The sequence below is a fragment of the Harmonia axyridis genome, chromosome 1, assembly GCF_914767665.1.
Source record: "Harmonia axyridis chromosome 1, icHarAxyr1.1, whole genome shotgun sequence".
Classification (NCBI taxonomy): domain Eukaryota; kingdom Metazoa; phylum Arthropoda; class Insecta; order Coleoptera; family Coccinellidae; genus Harmonia; species Harmonia axyridis.
The window spans coordinates 24,588,375-24,602,850 of NC_059501.1; the positions used below are offsets into that span (position 1 = coordinate 24,588,375).

Consider the following 14,476-nt stretch of genomic DNA (forward strand, 5'->3'; position numbering starts at 1 on the left):
CAATACCTAAAAGCCTAATCATGTAATCAAACAGTGCTTGAAGGTTTCTAAATATCAAGAAACTGTATTTTTCATATTGTTATTATTATTATTTATAGTGATTGAATTTTGGTTCCCATTTTGAAATTGTTGATATTTCTGGTTCTTTTATACAAAATAGTTTAATAAATGAAAGTGCTTTTTGCAAGGTTCCTTCTCATTTCATTATTTTATTTTTGATGTGACACTACAGAATGCTAAAAACCAAGTAGCTTGATAGAATTCAAGTACTTCATAAATACTTTACTCGACTTGAGATTGAAAAACTATCAGTTGACTTGAACTTGACTTGATTTCAAGTCAAGTTCAAGCATACGCCTCGCAACGAACGATGCCGAGGAACCTGGAAACCGAGCTGGAAACATTGAAAATATTGCTAGCCTTCCCTAGAATTTGCATACTAAGCCTAAAGTGACCAGTAAAACGAAAATATATGACTTAAGTTATGAACAAAAAAATACTATAAGAAAATATAATGGATGAAAAACAATCTTCGAAAATGAGGGGCGCTGTCTAATATATTGCCACAGGCGCAATAGCATCTAGATACGGCTCTGAGAATAATCTTGAGTCCGTATTTCTCATTCCAAGTCCGTCAAGCGAAAAAAATTCAAACTATCCTAAGATGAACCCAATCTTTTCTACTGTAGTGAAAATATCCTATGCCCGTATTTAGGACTCAGGATAGTATGCATTTTAAAAATTTTTCGAATATATTCACTTGTCCAAAATAAAAAAAACCTATGACGGCGATTATCTCGCCTTCTTGCGAAATCAATTTAGGATAGTCTTGCACCAAGCAAGCTAGTTGTACGCCTATGAATTATCAAAGAATTTATACAAATCCCATAAAATGGAAGTTGATTATTCAAAACAGAGCAGCTAGAAGCGAAAAAAAAACTTGAACGAGATAATCACTAAAAGTTGTCTCATAAAAATAGAAGCATATAAGTGGCTGTGATATGTCTTATGAGCCTCTATTTGTGCAAAAAATTATGCGAATTCTAGTGAATGAAAGTCAACTATTCGAAAAAAAAAATTCACTCGACAAAATTTTCAACAGCAAACTTGAAAATCGTAGCACCAAAAACAGAGAACGACAAAATGTTATGTTTGACAAGCCACTCTTCGTACAAGTTCTTGTTGTCCCCGCAAACAGAAATTTTCACGCACGTATGCAGCACTTGACCTTCGTAAGCCCTCCGCAAATTTATGCCAACCATGTACTTACTTGTTCGGCACATAAGTGCATGGTCATTAATAGAGTGGGGACTTAAAAGCGCCAATTAACGAATATAACTCGATAAACTCGAACCTTTGTGTCCCAAATGGAAATCTGCATTGAAATTTCAGCGACCGTGACAACCGGAAATCAATTACGTTTCGGTCTGGTATAATTTCATATTCCCCACACCGGAATAACTGATTGAACAGCAATATCGCTTTTACGTAACTTTTCACCCCAAACAAGCGACCTTCTTTCGAAATTAAAATCATTCAAAATTTTCACAATGGTCCATTATACCCTGCTGGGTTAGGTTAGTGGAAACAGCGACCTCTACCGGGTTTCGCAATTATAGCTTGTCTTTTTCATCAATTTTGTAACATTCACTAGAGTGTAACTGTTGCATATCAAGTTGGAATTGAATTTATACTTTAGTCTTATCGTTTTTCAATATTTACTTTCTTTTATCACTTCAAATTCTTTCTTGTTACTCAAGGAATACCATTTAATAAGTTATATTGAATCAATATATAATTTATATACGCATCTTTGAACGTGTTATGGTATTTGTGTTGCCTTCTTTTCGACAGGTCCGGAATTTGTTGAGTGACGAGGTATCGAGGTTATATTCATCGATTGGGTATATAGCCTAGTCAAGCAGTGTTGCTCTATCAAGGATTTCAATTTTTTCCATGGGAGGTACTAATAATCAATTGGATAGCATTCTCGTTTTGACTTATCTATGTTTTTTTTCAGTTTAACAAAATATTTTTTGATTAGACCTTGTATCTAACATCTTGAAGGTGTATCTAGCGCTGTTGATTGTAAAGTGTGTTTTTTTTGTGGGGCAAAACTTTAGAAGGTGATAGTACTGATCGAAATAAGAAAAACAGATGTATAAACTTCATCCGAATTCACCGGAATAACTGATTGAACAGCAATATGGCTTTTACGTAACTTTTCACCCCAAACAAGCGACCTTCTTTCGAAATTAAAATCATTCAAAATTTTCACAATGGTCTATTATACCCTGCTAGGCTAGGTTAGTGGAAACAGCGACCTCTACCGGGTTTCGCAATAATAGCTTGTCTTTTTCATAAAATTTGTAACACTCGGTAGAGTGTAACTGTTGCATTATCAAGTTGGAATTGAATTTATACTTTAGTCTTAAGGTTAATTAATATTTACTTTCTTTATTCACTTCAATATTCTTGTCTCTTATCGCAAAACGCACACTCAAAATAAACCACATCTAGGCCATCAGCACTTGATGAAAATGACATGGTCTTCCTTAGAAAAATCCAAAGAACCAATTTTCATCTCAAATGAAACTTGGTATTCGGTCATGTATAATGCTAGGAATTGAAGAAAACCGCGAAAAATAGCACAACTTTTCAAACTATTGAAAAAAGCATTCATTATTGAAATTGAATACCATACCCGAATTATATTTAACATTGAAAATTTCGAAATATTTTTTTCATAATACGAAAAACTTTAAGAATAAAACATACCTGGAAGGAAATGCATCGCATTCGATAAAACAGATAACTTAATACCGAAACAGGCGTAACAAAGCCGTAATGCCGCCAGAAACGCCACTCATCACTTTCGGGATTGCGTCGTAGCCCAAAAAAAGACATTTCCATCCAGCCGTTCCCCCAAATGAACTTAATCGCAAGTCCCGACCAATTACTCGGGTCATAGTCGTAAGAAAGGGGAAATCAAACAAGGAATTTCGGGAAATTGTGCTTCGTCGCTCATGCTCGACGATTTTCCTTCCAGCTATGCGAAATAAAGGCAGGAAATTCGGGAAGTAACTTACCCTGCAAAAGCTTGTAATTGCCGAGATCTGGAAAGAACAACACATCTTATAAACATTGAAATATCAATATTAACATGGAAGGAAGAGCGATTGCTGGAAGTTTTCCCCTCAGAGCAAGTCTTCACTTCTACATAGATCCTATATCAGAATGTTTGCACATCTTGCCTCGAGTTCATAAGGCGGAAATTTGCAGCGATTTGAGTAGTAATAATTTAGACAATGGCATGTTGGAATTTTATGAAATCTTGAAACAGCTAATATCTCTTCAAGTTTCGATGATTTGTAGTTCGAATATGTTTGAAAAAAGGGGAATGTATATGTATTTGATTTTGATTATTAATTTTTTTCTTGTCTAACCGGGGTTTCATAAATATTCTGTATCAATAGGGTGTATCATCAAATTTGATCACCCGATCAACTACATTCGCGTTCCATAAAGCTTCATTGTGTTAATTATTTGGAATGAATAAGGAATTTTCTAGATCTGAAAATTTTAATTATGTAAAACTTCTTTGTCTTTTCTTCCTTTGTTATTTCAGGAATGCCAGCAGACAAACAAAATCATTTAAGTCTACGAGCATATTTGTGAGACCAAGCAAGTAGAGTAGAGGTCTACCAAATATTGTGCGAAGCTGACGAAACTACTCTTTCAGAACTGCATAAAGATCACCACTAGGCAATCAATGAAAAACTACAAAGATAGGGGAAGAAACCCCTCCGTAGGAGTAATTTCAACGAGTTGAACAAGGATCTTGTCGACATTGAAGCGTCGAACTATTGGTCAATATCAGGTGGAATGTATCCAGAAACTGAAATATTACTTCTAGCCATCTGAGATCAAGTAATCTCAACGAAAAACTACTGTAAAATATCATAAAGGGTCCCACTATTAGTGATAATCAATGTTGTTATGGGTGTCCAACAATCCAACAAATTACTGGTAGATGTCAAATTTTGCAGGAGACAAATGTAAAAAGAGACACAATGCAGTAGGGAAGATACTTCACCAAAAATTGGAAACCATATTAGAAAGCATACAATCTGAAGAATACCATACTACAAGTTCCGACCAGAGATCATTTTGGAGAACGAACGCTATAAACTGTACTGGGATCTTACAGTTTCAACTGAAAAAACAGTTGCTCAAATATTTAATGAGTTGATAAAGATAAGAAAAAAACCATACTCATTAACATATCCATTCTAAATAAAAATAAAATGCACCAAAAAGAGGTACAAAAATTTCCAAATAAAGAGGCCTTGAGTGTCATGGAAAGCGCCAGTGGAAAATGATTTCTACAAGAACTATCCCTATAATGATCTCAACGACGAAGCAGTACCTTAAAATCCAAAGAGAAATATTAAGGAAACAAATCGTAAAATGAAGCATGGAATTCATAGCTGATCAAGAACAAATGATGGCATTTTCTGATTTATCTCTTCAGCATAAGTATCTGCAATATTGTAAGTGATGAAAGAGTTGTTGGAGTGTCCACATATGAATGAAAATCTATGTATGGGTTGTGTTAAGGTTTTTTATATCTGAAATGCCTAGAATGCATGGCATTTGCTGTCATAGTAACTTTGGCTATAGTTGAATTGAAGGGTTTTATGAAACCTTTGAAAGCTTTCAAAAGAACTTATATCTTCACTTCAGTGTTACCCACCGTGAAAACCAGAAAAATATGAGAATGGAAAGATGTTCCATAGAACCAAAAGAAGATTATGTCGATATCAAGATCTGAACTTGTTTCATATTGAATATAGCATCTGAAACATGATAAGGCACAGAAAATTAAATTTCATCACATAATTTAGTATCCTTTTCTCATAAATTTTCGATAGATTGGTATGAGATATGGAACAATAAGACATTATCCATCTTACCAGAGTTACGGCTAGGTGTACCAATATAAACGCTGTAGGTACCTACCAAATTTTTGTACCTAATTTTTTACGACTTTCAAATTCTTGAAAGGTTCGTGATATTCGTATCAAAAATAATCGATATCAGATAGCAGTTCAGAGAAATCCAGTCCAACTACACTATTCGACCGAAAGACCTTTGAAGATGCCAACTTCAGTATCATACTATGTATTCAAAAAGACTCATAGAGTGACCCTTTACTGGAATGAGAACATTGATTCTGAGAGATATCGAAGAGCCTATGTCTTGTCCAACTTGTCAATTTGAATTATATATGAGAAGTTTTCTCGAATTTCATCAACCTTGCTTCAATTTACTTGAAAAATTCCAACAATCACCTATTCCTTTTTTCTATAAAATCACATCATTAAATAAAACCGTTGAAATAAATAAATAAATAAATAAATAAAACGAATTTTACCTCCTGTATCCTTCTATGCACGCTAACTTTATGCCACTGATTGTCATCAAACCTAACTTTATTGGGTTTTATCTGCATATCTTGCTTGCCATTGGCCAAACCCATGGTCAAACTGAGACAGCCATCTTTGATTGCTACATTTAGGTAATCCGTTGCATCACCAGTGAAGAATAGCAGCCCATTCGGTTGTCTTGTCTTGAAGTAGAACGTAACAGAGTCTTGAGCACTGACTATTGGTTCTCCTCCTGTTTGGGTGAGATCATACGATAGGAATTCAGTTCCTCGAAAAACAGCCTCCGATGGAGCTTTGTCTGAAATAGAAAAAATAAGAACTTAGAGAGGACATGGACTAACACTGTTTACATGAATAAAGAAATAAGTTTTTATATTATGAAAATGGGCGGCCTTAGAATTTGTGACGCATCGGGAAAGTAGGTAGATCTTTGCGAGGTCCTTGTTTTATAAATTTGTGAATTGTCAGTGGACAAAAAAAAATCTCATTCCAAAAAAAATAAAGAGGATCGATGATGCCGCCAGCGAATAATCGGCACCAGAAATTATTTTTTAATGGATGTTATGGTGATTCGTTCCAAATATGGATATTTGTTAATCGATTGAGCCATTTAACCAAAAATGAGCATAACCACTAAGCACAACGGTAAAAATTATCATCTTCGGCCAGTTTCAAATTAACCTAATCCGAAAAAATGCAACGAAGATGGTGCTTATTTGGCTTTAATTCTAGCACGGGCTCTAAGCTAAGATCTTTACGTAAAAGTTTCCACGTAGTTCGAGGACGAACACCAGCAAATTGAGAACAGCGACATTTCGGCGTCGTATTCAACATTACTCCTTACATTATGTTGACTATTAAATAGATGAAGTGCTCCATGAGCAGAATGAAAGAAGCTATTCTCAACCCCTGAAAGTCATGGCAATGATTCAGAAACAAGGAAATTGGGTGCCGTACGTGTTGAAGCGGAGAGATGTTGAACGGCGTTTGTTTGCTTGTGAACAGCTGCTTGCAAGGCAGAGACGGAAGGAATTTCTGCATAGCATTTTAACTGGATACGAAAAATGGGTTTATTACGATAGTTCCAATTGCAGAAAATCATTGGTATAGCCTGGCCATTTTTCCACGTCGACGGCCAACCAAATATTCACGGTTCCAAGGTCATGCTCAGTATTCAGTGGGACCAGCTCGGCGTAATGTATTATGAGTGGTCAAAACCAACTGAAACAATCACGAGCGATTGTTATCGAGAGCAATTAATGCGTCAAGCATTGAAAGACAAACGGACGCTCACAACGAGAGATGATTAAGTGATTTTAAAGCATAACAATGCTCGACCCCATGTTGCGAAAGAGGTCAAGACATACTTGAAAACGTTGAAATGGCAGGTCATACCCCACCCGCCGTATACTTCTGACGCTGCTCCCTCGTATTATCACTTGTTCCGATCAATGACACACTGCCTGACTGACCAGCACTTCCGGCCTTATGAAAAAGTAGAAAATTGGATCGTTTGAAAAAATGACCAGTTTTTTCAGCACCGGATTCGTACGCTGCTCGAAAGATGGGAGAAAGTAGTGGCCTGCGATGGGCAATACTTTGAATCATAAATGTATAACCAGATTTTTACAATAAAATCTCGAATTTCGAAAATAAAAATGGTGGTAGCAAAGCTTTAAATCTATGAATAATTTTCCTAGAAATTTTCAATAATTTTGAAGTGGTGTTCTGGAGTTAAACGATTTATGATGAATTATTGAACCTTACTAAACAGAAATGTCAACACAGTTTGAAATTCTCAACTGTCAAACTATAGACAACAACCATCTTAACTTCGCATGCAGGTGAAAAAACTATTGGTTTTGGGATAATGAGTTGAAAAATTTTATATTCAGTATATTCGAGCAATAAACGATGCAAATTTCATGAATCTGTGAATTCCATTTGATTCCTCGACTTTTTTCGAAAAAATATGGGTCATATTCACTTGCTAGGAGCATCAATACGATACAGCAATCGAGCTTCAAACCAAATTCCACTGAAATATCTCCTACAGTTTCCGAAAAAAGCTTTGGTCGACGAACGGACAATATTTTCATTTCAATTAAGTATCATTATATTCAATTATTTATATTCTACACAATATTGAAACAAAAGGTTCAATGTACATTTTTCAAAGTTATTCACCAAATGATTTCAAAGGTTTATAATTGGAAATGATAAACCAAAAAGAATAATTCATTGACTATAAAATCGATGCAATAACAGGCACATGCTAGAGCGTGGCCCCGTGCTCATAGGAGGATTATCGGATTATGGATAAAATTTGACTAAATATTTAGTTGAACATGATTTTGTTTGGAGAATAGTTGAATAATAAGAGGTTTCATTTCCAATATTCTGCTTTCTTGGCAGCCGTCACTTTTGAAGCTATCATCTTTTGACATTTGACAGTAGAAACAACGCATTGAAAATGCTGAAATCCACTGAAATATAGTGAAAATTAAGGAGTCAGGGTTCGCAGAATTAATCAAATTTGGGTCATTGTGAATCATCTCCTCGATCGGCATAAGCGAAATTGGTGAAAATTTTGAGCTCTAGGGACACGTTAGTGCTGTGAAGAATCGAAACCGTGTTCGTCGCGCAAGAAGAATTGCTGTTGAAGCACAAAATGTTAACGGAAACCCAGGGGTGTCTATTCTTCGTCGATTTTAGAAATTCTTTATTTCATAAACGACATTACACCGTATTTCGCTTAAACACAAAGACTAAAGGTCTCAATATTTATTTATTTATTTATACCCGACCAAATGACTTTTAGTATCATATGCAAATGCTTGAATGATTAAAGAGGTTTGTGTCTCTCAAATTTTCACATTATATTAATTCCAAAGGCATTCGGACTATAACGTTCATAGAATTAGTTTTACATGCAAAATGAAAGTTAAATTTTATATAACTTGGTGAAAGCCGACGCCATAGTTGTTGGTAAGTTCTGTTGAAAATGACTTGCATTAGATCATAAACCAGATGCATTCAAAGATAGATTATAGGTTTATGTTTATCGATGAAAATTTCTAGAAATTCGTAATGAACTCGGTGGCGGATCCAAGATTTTTTCAAAGGGATCTGCTACTGAATATACTCACATCCATAATAAGTGGTGGATTACCATTCAGTATATTATTGATTTTTTTTTTATTTATTAGTTTGCCGCTTCGACATCTAGGTCATTAGCGGATATTATTGAATGAATTATTAAATATTACATATTGAGCGGAATAATATAGGTTTAAATTCAATTCATACACATACAAAATTATTTCCTTCTAAAAAAAAAGGAAAAATCGATTGAATCAATTATTCATTTCATTTATTCAATATGTATTGTCATTAAATTTCCTTTAGTAGAGTGTTTCACATTTCATCAGAAAAATTCATGTGTATATTAGCGTTTTGACCGCAATGCAACTTTTATATGCTACTATGACCTATAGAAAGTTCACATCAAAATACCACTAAAGACCGAGTATCGATCCCCGAAGCTATTTATATATAATTATACGTTTTCCTTATTCACTATGTACGTTTCCCTTACTATGAGTAAATTTTGTCGAATCTTTGAACACGGAAACCTTCCAAATTAAATATTCCCGGAATTGGGAATAAATATCGAGGGAAATAGGAATCTAATATTATCCAACTCATGAAAGTTCTGAGAACACTGTTCATTATGTCTTTGTTTTCGATAGGAAGGTATGTTATATTTAGCGATATTAATAAAAAATTTAACGAAGCCAGTTCGAACGAGTCAGGTAAGTTCTGTTTACTGATGATTTATCAGTGAGTAAAAATACTCTTTGTCCTTCTCTATTGTCCAGTTATTGCGTTTTCCCTTACCTCTTATACATTCCGAGTTCCCCAATGTTTTTCAATTCTTTAGGAATTATGCAATATATAAAATTTTTTTCAATGGGAGGTATACTTTAAAAGAAATCAAAGTATGTTGATTTCAATGTCAAGGGAAACAATGGAAAACGATATCAGACGAATGGCCGTCATGACTATGGTTGTAGCACCATATCCTTTTCATGAACATTTTCATAACCAATTTGCGGTTGTATGTCCTCGATAATATAATAATAATATAATGGACAACAGATCAAAGAATTACATGCCAGATCAAAAAAGAAAAACACACATATCAGTTCTTGAAGAATTCTTCCAAGGAATATACTGTTTGCGGATGACACTTCGGTTGTTATTTCGGCCCGGAGCTGTGGGGAATTACAAGTAGCTTGTGAGACCCTTGTAAAACAATTTGTGAATTGGTGTCACTCGAATAGGTTGATGCTGAATGTAGATAAGACGGTGTGTGTTTACTTCGGCCTGAAAAATTTCGAGAGGGGTAATTTGAGAATTCGTTATATGGGGGACACCATTGTTCCAAGTGAATGTACCAAATTCCTGGGTGTCTATATAGACCGAAATCTAAGTTGGACTACCCATGTTGATTATCTCTGCAAAAAACTCAACACCACTTTTTTTGCAATACTAAGAGTTAAAAATGTACTTTCTGTTGGTTCACTATTAGACATTTATTATAGCCTGGTTTATTGCCATTTAACATACAATAATATTTTGTGGGGCAGCTGTGTGGATATCTCAAGAATTTTCATCGCACAGAAAAGAATAATAAGAAAAATATTTAATTTGAGTTCTCGAACAAGTTGTCGGCCAGTATTTAATGCAAATAGGTTATTGCCCTTACCTTGCATTTATATTTTGAAATGTCTTGTGTATGCAAAGGAAAATGAAAAAACTGGACAAGACTATCCAGCAACCATGAATACAAGACCAGGAATTCACAGATTCTTTTAGTGCCTAAGCACCGAACTCACAAATTTGAATGCTCTCCACTTTATCAGAGCATTAAGTTATTCAATCATTTACCATCTTCTGTGAAATCACTGGACTTACGTAAATTCAAACTTGAAGTAAAGGAAATTTTGTTGAAGAAATGTTATTATTCAGTTGGGGAATATTGTATTGATATTTTGTCTTAGATTTAAGCTTCTATGTAAATATTTTTTTTTTTCATGTTGACTTATCCTATATACCTTTTGTATGGTGTCTTAATGGATGAATAAACTTATTATTATTATTATTACTGTGTTTTCTAAGAGGAACTGCTTCACAGCATTCTTGAATTTCTTCTCTGATAATTGCTTTAATTGATTCAGGAAGCTTATTGTAGATTTTTGAGCACCAGAAGTCAACACCCTGTTCGAAAAAAGACATTCAACATTCAGTATATGTAATTATAATTAGTCTTTGTTATGGTCGCTTGAGTCATAGTGTTCACCTTGCACATTTCAAGTTTATTAAAATATTGGCTTTATCGCCACGTGGTTAGTAAAGACCCTACAGTCGGTCATCGGTCTTAGTCACCAAAATCATCGAAAATACCCAAGTCGGTAAATTGTTGAATAGTGCGTGAAACTGATTCATAGTTTTCATTAACTATTCAAGTGAATTTTGTAAATGTGACGAAAAAACTCCGTATGTCGACTCCAAATGATTTAATATTTTTAATTTAAATTTTTTTTTCAATTGTAATAGAACATTTGAAGTCGGCATAAAGAGTTCCATCTTCTCTTTTTACCTGTTATAACTCCAATTTGAGATGATTTCTAAATATTATTATTAGCAAATTATTATTATCTCTCATCTGCTGGGAATTTACTACCAACAAGAACAATGCAAACGTTTTTGAATCAAACGAATTCAAACCGTAATTTTTGAGCAGAAGTCAAATTTGCTGATTGTCAGAGAATGAACGCATTCAAGCAAACGACCGGTCCAAATCAAACCCAAATCACGACCTCGTTTCAAAAGTTGGTTTCGTTCCGAAAAAGCGATTCTGAAAAAAAAACCTATTAAAACTCGTGAAGCGACTGCAGCGCTGATATGAATACCATATCTTATTACGAATATCGCTTTTTCAACGCTTCCCTTAATTAAAAACGCCTGTCCTATTCCACGTTGTTAATAAACACTAAATGTGACATAGTACAAAAGAGCGGAAAAAAAAATATGCGAAAAATACTGTCTTCGCTGTCCTTAGTCACGAGATGAATTGAATTTTTCGATGAGGCAGTCTCGCAGCAAATTGAATTTGCTAATTGGAAATTAAAACCCTTTCGAGTGTCTCCTTGCAGAAAATTAATATTGGAGACATCGCTCCGCTCCTCGCGATTGGGAGAAACGAGAGGAGGATGTTAGACGGTCTATGGTGAGCGCTCGGAGTTTATAATTAATTTCGTTATTATGTGTATTATTTCGGAATAATTAGTAGCCCTATTCGAAGTTCGTCGAAGTTTCGAGACGATGATCTCGTCGCGTTTCCATAAGTTTCATGTTGCGGTGGGACGCAACAAAAGAGCTAAATATAATGAATATTGATGTCTAGTGATACGTTATTTTGTAGCAGGGCGTCCGATCGGTTTGTTGTGATCATAACCTCCTTCTTCTTCGTCTTGTTTGTAAGACTATAATGTGCTTATTGTCTTTCTTCAGTCATAGCTAGGGTTGTCAGATGTATATGAGGAAAAAACCGGACGAATTTTTATTTTTTATTAGTTCATATTAAAAATTACAAAATATAACAAAAAATTACGAAAAGCTTACAGTCTACTTCTTTATATACTTAGCATTTGACGAGACTGCTTTCAACAAAGATTTATTGCTTGACATAGCATCCTTAAATTCCGTGCAACTAGCATTTATATTGATATAAACACACAATTCATATTTTACAGTGTTTACGTCGAGACGATTTCTTTCGTCAGTCCATAGATTTTCCATAACTTTGACATGCGCAATATCTATCTACGTAACTACAAACAATGCTGTTGGTTGTCACGCGGTTGCGCTAGATATTGCGCGGTCGCGCCAGATATTGCGCGAAATTTAAAAACCGGACAATCTTTTGTCCGGTTTACCCAGAGTTTTTCGAACGGACAAACATGAAAAAACCAGACTGTCCGGTCGAAAACCGGACATCTGGCAACCCTAGTCATAGCTGATGAGCAGATGAGCTCCTTTCATATTAAGGTGAACTTCTTCGCGCTGGGTTTTTGGTCCTCTGCCTATTTTGTCCTTCTTCTCTAATCCATTATGGTCACTTGGTATTTCCAACATTGTGTTCTTGTTTTGCCAAATCGTACCATATGCTGGACTTCTTCTTTTATGGACTCACTCCTTATCATATCTCTTAGTATATGAGCCCTCAAGGGTCTCAGGATCTTCATTTCTGTTGTTCGGTCGATGCTTTTAGTTTTTGCCGTTGTGTACACGTTTCAGTAGTTGTGAGAAGATGTCCTTGTCGTGTTTTCATAAGTTTCATGTTGCGTTGGGACGTAACAAAAGAGCTAAATATAATGAATATTGATGTCTAGTGATACGTTATTCTGTAGCAGGGCGTACGATCGGTTTGTTGTGATCATAACCTCCTTCTTCTTCGTCTTGTTTGTAAGACTATAATATGCTTATTTTCTTTCTTTAGGGGTTCAGTCATAGCTGATGAGCAGATGAGCAGCTTTCATACCATATTCATATTAAGGTGAACTTCCAGGAGGTATCTTCGCACTGGGTTTTTGGTCCTCAGCCTATTTTGTCCATCTTCTCTAATCCATTATGATCACGTGGTATTTCCAACATTGTGTTCTTGTTTTGCCAAATCGTATCATATGCTGGACTCCTTCTTTTATGGTCTCACTCCTTATCTGATCTCTTAGTATATGAGCCCCCTAGAGTCTCAGGATCTTTATTTCTGTTGTTCAGTCGATGCTTTCAGTTTTTGCCGTTGTGTACACGTTTCTGTAGTTGTGAGACGATGTCCTTGTCGTGTTTTCATAAGTTACATGTTGCGGTGGGACGTAACAAAAGAGCTAAATATAATGAATATTGATGTCTAGTGATACGTTATTTTGTAGCAGGGCGTACGATCCGTTTGTTGTGATCATAACCTCCTTCTTCTTCGTCTTGTTTGTAAGACTATAAATATTGTCTTTCTTTAGGGGTTCAGTCATAGCTGATGAGCAGATGAGCAGCTTTCATACCATATTCATATTAAGGTGAACTTCCAGGAGATATCTTCGCACTGGGTTTTTGGTCCTCAATTTTGGTGATCAACTTGTCAAGCAAGACTCTCAGCAAAGACCAAAAATACCTCCTCAATAAGGGTCTACAGTTCTCCATAGTACCTAAAACCATTCCAAAAATTGAGGTAATGTTAGCGGCGGAAGAAACTGCGCAAAGGATACAAGACCCAGAGAATGCTGAAGAGAACAGGTGGAGGATAAGAACTACATAGGATTCAACCACCAAGCAACCTGAATCCAATTTCAACAGGGCAAAACAAAGAGCTCTGAAAGAATTGAAATCAGACCTCACCATCAAAATACTCCCGGCATACACGAAAAATGGGACGGTTATCTTGGATGTGGACCAGTATAATAAAAAAATCAAAGAGGTGTTAGAAGCAGGAGAATACAAGAAATTGAAGAAGGACTCCACTTCCTCAGTAAAAAACTACCGCACAGATGATTAAAACAGCCCAATAATTTATCTAATACATAATCTGTTTATTGTCTTTCTTTAGGCGTTCAGTCTCAGCTGAGAATCGGGTGAGCAACTTTCATTCCATCTTTTAGGTGATCTGCCAGAGGTATTTTCGCGCTGGGTCCTTACCCAATTTTGTTCATCTCTCAACCATTCTGTTCACGTGGAGTTTTCAACATTGTGTTCTCGTTCTACCAAATCGTACTATGGTCATGGTCTCTCCGCTTATCTGATCACATAGTGTCACACCCTTGAGGGTACTCAGGATCTTCATTTTTGTTGTTCTCTTCTGTTGCTTCTGATCACATAGTGTCACACCCTTGAGGGTACTCAGGATCTTCATTTTTGTTGTTCTCTTCTGTTGCTTCTAGTTTTTGCCATTTGTGGCCTTGTTTCTACAG

General features: G+C 35.5%; 1 protein-coding gene across 5 annotated transcripts in view; it reads right to left on the reverse strand.

The window, feature by feature from the left end:
• Positions 1 to 14,476, reverse strand: part of LOC123674423 (neurexin-3) — a 238,420-nt gene that overhangs the window by 103,584 nt on the left and 120,360 nt on the right. For all 5 annotated transcript variants that reach the window (XR_006746660.1, XR_006746662.1, XR_006746661.1 and 2 more), the window contains exons 4-5: positions 5,438 to 5,748; positions 3,090 to 3,116 (exon numbers count right to left, since the gene is read on the reverse strand). Coding sequence is in view for 2 of the 5 variants with exons in the window: in XM_045609283.1 (XP_045465239.1) it covers positions 3,090 to 3,116; positions 5,438 to 5,748 (338 nt within the window). In the remaining 3 variants the exon portion in view is untranslated. The remainder of the gene's footprint in view (positions 1 to 3,089; positions 3,117 to 5,437; positions 5,749 to 14,476) is intronic.